Source organism: Camellia sinensis, chromosome 3 (assembly GCF_055761805.1).
Source record: "Camellia sinensis isolate YWXY chromosome 3, ASM5576180v1, whole genome shotgun sequence".
Classification (NCBI taxonomy): Eukaryota; Viridiplantae; Streptophyta; class Magnoliopsida; order Ericales; family Theaceae; genus Camellia; species Camellia sinensis.
The window spans coordinates 179,750,817-179,759,887 of NC_138963.1; the positions used below are offsets into that span (position 1 = coordinate 179,750,817).

Consider the following 9,071-nt stretch of genomic DNA (forward strand, 5'->3'; position numbering starts at 1 on the left):
CATGCATGCATGATGGTCTAAATGCATGATACATATTATGACAATAGAGGGGATTACAAAGCAAGTGCATGATGCATGCAATAGGCCATCGAACCAACATGAAACAGAGGTATAACATGCTAAACTAACACCAAATACCCACTGAAATGAAGCCAAATAAAGCTAAGCAAGTATGTTACATTTATAAGCCTTAAACACAAGCAAATGAGACACAAAGGGAGAGGGGTGTCCCTCCCCTATACATGACTTCAAAACCACCTTTCCACCACTGAAAATGCTCTAGATTTCAGTGGTGAGAAGGTCGAAATAAAAGGGTTCCAAAGCCCTAAGAGGAAGGCACAAAAAGAGGCCAAACATGGCCGAAGAGGGTGTAAACAACCCCCAACCCAAAAGCAACCTTAAACAAACATCTTAAGCATGAAAATACAAAACTTTTATCAGTTATACACTAAGCTCAAAATAGCATGCAAGATAGGTTAAAAGCTTAAGGCAAAATGGGAAATAAAAGAGATAGTTCTCACCCTTGAAGAACATTTCAAGAACACCAAACCCAGCACCTCCTTTTGATCAAAACTAACTCAAAAACCCTGAAATCAACCCCTCAAGACCTCAGTAACCGAAGTATGGTGTAACACTTGGTGTCTTAGTGTAAAACTAAGAACAAAAACCCCTTTGGAACACTTTTACACACACAAATCAAGAGAGAGAGGGAGATATAGAGAGAGAGTGATATATATTATCTATATCAGATTGTTCAACCTCTGGAAAGGGAGGAGAGGGCCTCCTTTTATAGGAATCCAATTCCTAAGCTTCTCGGAGAAGCTAACATAAGGGAGCAAATCCCTCCATACACGTGTATGGAGGGGGTGTATAATATCTGCCAAAAGCAAATGGAAAGGGGTCGGCTGGAAAATATGGCCGATTGACCAACAAAAATGGTCGGCCGACCAAAAACATTGCCAACCGACCAAAATACTTGGCCGGTAGCAAGAAAACAGAGTCGGTGGCCACAAGACAAGGCCGGTGAGGTATGGAGATGGCCAACAAGTCATTCCTTGCCCTCAGAAGCAAAACACAAGTGTTTGGTGTACAACCAAGCACAAAACAAACAAGTCGAGAAGTCTTGAGGCAAGGCGCGCGACTGAAACCTCCGAGAACTCAAGACAAACACGAACATGGATGATCACCTAGTGTTCAAACGGTGTCGTCCAAGTCTTGAGGATGGTCAAAAATGGGGTGTCTACACAGAGTAGGAACTTGATGGACTCCATTACAATCAAGGGTAACACCTTTAATAAACCTGAAGAGATGAAGAAAGAAATTGCAAGATATTTTGGTGAAGTTTTGCAGAAAATTGAAAAATTAGACCCAAGATTAGAGGAGTGTTTAGGTCCATTGAACCTTCTCAAGCTGAGTTGTTGGGGAAGGAGTTTTCTGAATCAGAAGTTTAGGCGACAATAAAGGAATGTGATAGGAATAAAGCACCTGGTCTTGATAGATTTAATTTGCTTAGGATGCAAAAGGGATGGAGGATTATGAAAGCTGATATACTCAAATTCATGGCTGAGTTCCATGATAATGGAAAGTTGGTAAAGGGTTTGAATTGCTCTTTTGTAACACTAATTCCTAAGAAGCAAAATCCAACCATTATTTAGGACTATAGGCTAATTAGTCTCATAAATTCTGTGTACAAGATTCTATCAAAGATCCTGGCTAGCAAATTAAAGCTTGTGTTACCAAGCATCATTAGCTCATCCTAATCTGCATTCTTGAGTGGGAGGTATATATTAGATGGAATACTAGTAGCAAATGAAGTGGTAGACTGGTGGAAATGAACCAAGGAAAGTGGGATAATAATAAAATTTGACTTTGAAAAGGCGCATGACACAGTAAACTGGAATTTTTTGTTTGATATGATAAGCAAATTTGGTTTTGGGACAAAATTGGTGGATTGGATAAAGACCTACTTTGTTTCAGCTAGAGTATCAATTCTTGTGAATGGGTCGTCATCTGAGGAAGTGATTTCCCAGAAAGAACTGAGGCAAGGGGATCCAATCTCACCATTTTTGTTCAACATTGCAGCTGAAGGTTTAAACATGCTTCTGTTAAGAGCAAAAGAGTTAGGATTGATAAGAGGGGCTGCTATTGGGGCTGGAGGTGTGAATGTATCTCATCTACAATTCGCTAATGACACAATTTCATTTTGTGAGGCAGATTGGGTGGAGGTCACAAATGTTAAGAGAGTATTATGATGTTTTGAAGTAGTGTCTGGCCTAAAAATTAATTATCATAAGAGTGCTATCAGTGAAATGGGCTGTAAGTGGAGTGGGTATTGATAAGGCAACAGTTGCTGAGTTTGCTTCAAGACTAAATTGCACAAGTCATAAACTACCTTTCAAATACTTGGGCTTACCATTAGGGGCTAATCCTAGAAGAAAGCAATCTTGGAAACCTGTAATGGACATGCTCAAGACTAAATTAGCTGGCTAGAAGATAAGAGTGATTTCTTTTGCTGAGAGGGTGACTCTTATTAATCTGTGCTAGCTAACTTACCAATTTACTACATGTTAATATTCAGGATACCTCCTGGAATTGTAATGGAGCTTGAGAAGATACAAGCTGCTTTTTTGTGAGGAGACACTAAATTGAAGATGAAGATTCATCTAGTGAAGTGGAAGGAGGCTACAGTCAGTAAAAAGTTTGGGAGATTGGGCATAAGGGACATGAAAGCAGTAAATAAAAGCATACTTCCCAAGTGGTGATGGAGGTTTGGGTTTGAAGATGATACACTTTGGAAAAAACTGATTTGCAGTAAGTATGGGTTTATTGGTGGAAGATGGTTTCCATTCCTTATGGTTGATAGCTCTAGCTCAAGGATATGAAGTGATATATTATCAGTAGTACAAGCAAATCCCAGACTTCTTAATTTTTTTATGGAAAATGTTGAGATTAAAATTGGAAATGGAAGTAGGATTATGTTTTAGGAGGATGCTTCGCTAGATAGATTTTGTCTTAAAGAGAAATACCCGAAGCTATTTAGTATCTCAAATGACAAAGAGGTAACATTGAAAGAGATGATGGACAAAAAAGTCAACTATGATGAGTGGTGTTTCAACTTTAGAAGGAATTTATTGGCATGGGAAAAAGAGGATCTGAGAAACACGAAGACGGAATTAGGAACAGGGCCAGCACTCTGTTTGGAGATTTTGGATCACATCATATGGAAAGTTGATAGTTTAGGATGTTTCAAGGTTAAGTCGGTATTTAACTAGTGTGAGATGAATTTTGGATCAATGAAGACTCTATCTGTTTTAATATGGAATAATGCAGCATCTCCAAAGGCCCAATTCTTTGCTTGGTTGGTGCAGAAAGAGAGAATTAAGACAATTGAGTATTTGAAAAAAATTGGGGTTGTTGTTACAAATGTAAGTGTATTTTGTGCTCTGTGTAGCTCAGAGGAGGAATTACTTTATGTAATGCTTCACTGCCCTTTTGTTTAGAAAATATAGTCTAGCATCATCAAATGGTGGGGAGTTCAGTGGGTTATACTAGGTACAGTGGAAAGCTTGCTGCAATGGTGGAATGGGTGGAAGTTTAAAAAAGGGGAATTACAGATATGGAAAGCATTACCTATAGCGATTTTTTGGTCTGTGTGAAAACACAGAAATGAAGTTATCTTCAATAAGGTACAACCCAATTTTGAAGTACTTTGCGAACTCATCAAGGTTAGAATGGCCATGCGGATAAAGTCTAATATGGTGGGAAGAGACTATTCAATTAATCAGTTTGCATCAAACCTACATCAAGTCAGGAAATGCATAAAGTGAGGAGCTCATGTGATGCTGCTGGTTTTGAAGGCTTTGGTCTGTTGCTAGTTTACAGTTGTGGTTATAGATTTGGTTGTTGTAATGCAGCCCCTTATTTTTGGTTGTGATTTTTGTTTGTTTCCTTTATCCCTTGTTGTGGTTGGTTTTTCTCCAACCCTTGGCGGTTGTGCTAGCAAATGATAGGGCAATATATTTGGTGCCAACCTAGTTGGGATTGAGGTTATTTTGCTTTGATGCTTTTTGCACTCCTCTTTCTTTTATTGATGTAATATCATGTGTTTGCAGACTTTTTCATCAATAAAGTTCTCTTTTTGCTGATTAAAAGAAAAATCTTCCGAAACTCTAAGATTACGGTGGCCACGAATAATGGCCAATCCAACCATGAGAGTAGAGATCTAGAGAATTCAAATTCATCAACTCCTTTCAGAATATGACTACAGTCTAGTCCACAATTAACAACATAAAAGAGAGAGAGAGAGAGAGACAGAGAGAGAGGAAAATCACGAACCTGTGCAATTAATAGGACACTGATTCGATTGGTGAAAGAAAATTAGAGAAATCGGTGATTGAGACTCTAGAATGTTCGGATCGGAGTACATATCAAATGCTGGTGATAAGACGAGGATACCTAGGGTTTCACGTTCGGTGAAGATTCGCCCGAAGATGAGGAGAAAGAGATCACCAACAGTAGAGAAGAGGGAGATTGCCAGCGATATATGTGGAGGTGGAGAAAAGAGACAGAGACAATGGAGAGAGAGAGAGAGAGAGAGAGAGAAATAATTGGCTAGGGCTTGGTTTTGGAAACAATATATATATATACATGGATAGTTTGGTCATTTTACAGGAACTTGTCCTAATAGACAAAGAATTTCAAAGTGTGAACCTTTAGGTAAAAAAAATTTAAAATTAAATTTATGAATCGAGTGTCGTGTAATTAGCCTACGTTTGGGAAGTGGGTTGGCTTTTTGACTTTTTGGCTTTTTTGGCTATTTTAGCCTGGGCTAAAAAGCTTGGTTTGGGAAGGACTTTTTGGCTTTTTAGCTTTTTTGACTTTTTTTGTGAGAGAAAAGTGTAATGATTATGGGTTGGATGTGATATTTTGTTTTTTGTGGCTAAAATAGTCTATTTTGTCTTTTGTGGCTAAAATAGCCAAAAAAGCCCCAAAATTTTCTTCCCAAACGTAGGCTTAATACTTGGTTAAAGCCTAATGTGAAGTATGTCATTTGCTTTTTATTTTATTTTATTTTTTTGTATTTTAGTTATTGATTGAGTTGTTTATAGTAAGTCTTTTTTGATTGTGATCCTGTCTACTATATATTAATAATGTTAGGTATTATGAAAGAAATATTATGAAATGTCTTCATAAAGATTCTTTACCCTTCAATTAGTTTGTAATATTTTATTATATGTTATGCAATCACTCTTAGATTAATTTTATAAAAATTTTCATATATAATATTTATTATTATTTATAATGAAAAGATTCATTATATCATTTGACAATAAGTATATTAATCTTTTTTAATTTAAAATAATTATAAATTTACATTTTCATTTCTTAACGATTAAATTTATAATAAAAATCCTACATTACATTAATAGAACGAAAATGATCAAAATCCATCATTATGATATTTTATTGAGATTCACCTAACACACCCATTTCTAAATTGGAGAAAAAACATTATGATACACCAACATCAACCTTGTCCTCCCTTGCAGAAAACCCATGAAAACTGCATACACACAAATTATTATTAGTTCCAAATGAATTTGGACTACTACAATATTATAACTTTCTTTTAAATAATGGGATGTTCATGTAAATAGAAGAAAGTTGTGAGATAAAACAAGTAGGAATAGTAGTAGTCAGAGTGAGACAGCGGTAGACGGTGGTTGTTGTGGTGGTGGAGGTGGTTGAGGTGGCGGTGCAGATCATGATTTTTGTTTCCCCAACGTCCCTTTCACTGCCACATTAATATGAGCCAATGTAGTTGCCTACTCACCTTGCACTTTATTCTCTTTTTTTTTTTTTTTTTTTCTTTTTTTCTTTTTTTCCTTCTAATTTTTCATTTTATTTTTCGATTTTTTTTTTTTTTAATATCCTTTTCTCATTCATATTCTATTATCATCAACAAGCTCGCCAACCATTCTCTCTCTCTCTCTCTCTCTCTCTCCTCTATTTGAGTTTGACCCGTTGCCACCTACCGGCAGCTCTTTCCTCTCCTCTTCCACTGGAGACCCCACCATCTAGCCTGCAATCTCTCTAGAAGACGATCTGTAAACGTAACTTGAGACTTTCTCTCTTTTAGACCCTCTTTCAGACAAAGCTTAAATAACCTCTTCTCTTCTCATTTCTCTTTTTTCCATCTCCTAAAACCCACAATTCACACAGCAACTGAGGAGAACAAACCTCTCTCTCTCTCTCTCTCTTCGTATATAAAACTTTCTCTCTCTGTCTGTTTCTATTCTGCAGTGAAGATCGGTGAGTATAGTGTATCTATACATACACGCTCAGTCTGGTTCTTTTTCTATAGAAACTTTTTGTACAAGAGAAAGACAAGGAAAAGATTAAAAAAGGCCATTGTTGATCAGAGCTTTTACAATATCTATGGGTACTTTTTGAAAGCTGTTTTGGAAGATTTCTTTCTCTCTCTCAATTTACTTTATGGGTTGGGTTCTTCTTCAGTTCTTCTTCTTCTGTGGTGGTGATATATCATAATCTGTGCTCTCTCTCAGATTCTCTTCTTTTTTTGGAACTACAACCATCTCTCAGCAGGTTTGGCCTTTTTTTTTTTATTTTTATATTTAATATTTCATCTTTCATTTCACTTGTTTGGTAGCAAATGGATTCTGGAAACAGTGGGAGTATGCAATCTTCAAGTGGTGGAGATGAAGAGTATGATTCACGGACCGAGTCAATCTCTCCTTTCTTGAACCACAGTTTTGGCTCCATCTCCAACCACCCACAGCCGCCTCCTTCACAACCACCACCACCTCTCTTCCACCACCAACAACCCACTTTGTTTGACTCTCAAGCACACAATCTCGGACCTTTTTCACATTCATCTCCAAACCCAAACCCAAACCCAAACAATCTCTACAACAATAATCTCGATTTCGTGTGGCCCAGATCAGGACTAAGATCTGAATCCAATTACGCCGAACTTGGAAATCTCTTATCATCATCTTCATCATCATCACTATCATCATCAAGCCAATCTCTGTTAGGCCTTCATCAAGGCCCCACAACTCAGGTCCAATTTCCAAGCTCATCATCATCCATGCCATTACCATCATCACTTGATCATCATGGTAATGGTGGTGGTGGTGGAGGAAGAGGAGGAGGAGGAATAGGAGTAGCTACAACAACACCAAGGTCTGATCAAACAAACCAAGGCATCAAAAGCTCAAGGAAGCGAACCAGAGCTTCACGCCGAGCACCCACCACCGTCCTCACCACCGACACATCGAATTTCCGGCAAATGGTTCAAGAGTTCACCGGAATCCCAGCTCCACCGTTCTCCGCCACCTCCCCGTATTCTCGCCGGTTCGATCTCTTCGGCGGCGGAGGTGGCTCCGCCATGAGCCTTTACCCTTTCCGACCTTCAGCCCAAAAGGTTGTTCCACAATCACCTTTTGTGCCCTCTTCTTCTTCATCACCATCGTTTTTGAACTCTACCATGAATATTGATCCAACTAGTAATCTTGCTAATAGTACTGCTAACAATAACATTACATCTTCCATTGCTGGTCCTTCAAGTAGCTACCAACAACAACAACAACTACCTCAGCAGGGTCAGAATCAAACTATGCTGAACATGCAAAACCCAATTCTCACATTCCAATCTCTCCTTCAATCTCCGGCTTTCGGGTCCAAATCCGAAGCAAGATCGGCGATTCCTTCTCTTGATGAATTGGGTATGAGTCATCATGAACATGTGAGTGCAAATCTTGGTGGGTTTCAAAGCCATGGAAGCAACAACAATCATCTCTCTAGATGGAGAGGTGAAGAGGCATCTACTGACGTGGGTCATCAAGAACACTTGGGCTCTTTCGATGGCAACGATGGCGGTGGCGGTGGCGGTGGCGGTGACTCTCAAAATGTTAGTAACTACAAGCTGAACTGCTTGGCTCCTTCATCGGATTTTCACCCTGAGACCTGAGAAGGATTTGGAAAATGTTTTCGTGTTTTGAAATTTTATCATGCGATTGAGAGTGCATTGCTGATAGAGGCAAACACGACACGACAGGACACGAGATTCATAATGAGGAAAGATGGAGCATGGAAGAGAACTTTGAGGCAACAATGAGGAGGATTATGGTGGTGAGGATTGATCAGAGGATAGAAGTATGGTCTTGATTAATAAACCCGAATTGTCACTTTTCAGTTAAGATTCGGCATGTTATTATTGTTATGTTACTTGTAAATATATAGAATATTTTCTTTTTTTTGTAATCTTTGATTAAACATATCCATATATAGAAGGATTACAGAATTTTGATTCTACACTACGGTTTTTTTTTTTTTTTTTTTTTTTTTTCTTTTGTTGGTATAAGTATATTATTTTTGGTCGAATTCTTGGTGGCCTTACATGGTTTAGGCTATTGTTTCGTGATGATTCTCTCATTCTTATGTAACTTTTATTACTAATAACCATGTTCTTGTCTCTTGTTTAAGTAACCTGGCTAAATTGACGTTTATTTCTGCAAAAATGGTATAATTTATTTAATTTTTTCAGCTTTGTATATCATGTTGATCGTTACAATTGGGTCTTTATTTAAAAAAATCAAGTATAGTAACGTCTTACTTTTCAAACGGTCTTATATATTATACTCCATACAAAAATAATATGTAGGAGTACTTTTTTTTTTTTTTTTTTTACAATAGAAGTGTAACAAACATTTTTGAATTTATTTAGCAGTGTGGTGTGCTGGCATCCATTTTCACATAAAACAGAATTATGAGGGTAAACAAAGATAAGTAGTAGGATTATCCTTAATCCTCATGTTTTTATTCTGGAAGACACTAAATGTTTTGATAGAGAGAAGCATAGTAGCAAAAAGCACAACATATGGAGATATACAAACAAGCTAAGCAACTTGTTGTAAACTTGGGCATAGCATTTGTCAAGATTATGATTTAGAGGAAGAAGTCAAAAAACATTTTAGTTTTCTTTACTCAAAACAAAAACAAATTATAACAAACTTGGTTCACAATGGTATCTCAGTCTATTAAAGAAA

General features: G+C 37.4%; 2 protein-coding genes across 2 annotated transcripts; both read left to right on the plus strand.

Annotated features, from left to right (window-relative positions):
• Positions 1 to 1,913: 1,913 nt before the first annotated feature.
• On the plus strand, positions 1,914 to 2,252 carry LOC145822064 (putative mitochondrial protein AtMg01250). Its single transcript, XM_082918651.1, has one exon. It carries the CDS (start codon positions 1,914 to 1,916, stop codon positions 2,250 to 2,252), a length of 339 nt encoding a protein of 112 aa, XP_082774777.1.
• Positions 2,253 to 5,852: 3,600 nt separating this feature from the next.
• Positions 5,853 to 8,337, plus strand: LOC114315499 (uncharacterized). The gene has a single exon (XM_028262114.2). The coding sequence runs from the start codon at positions 6,674 to 6,676 to the stop codon at positions 7,991 to 7,993; it is 1,320 nt and encodes a 439-aa protein (XP_028117915.2). The 5' UTR covers positions 5,853 to 6,673; the 3' UTR covers positions 7,994 to 8,337.
• Positions 8,338 to 9,071: the final 734 nt, after the last annotated feature.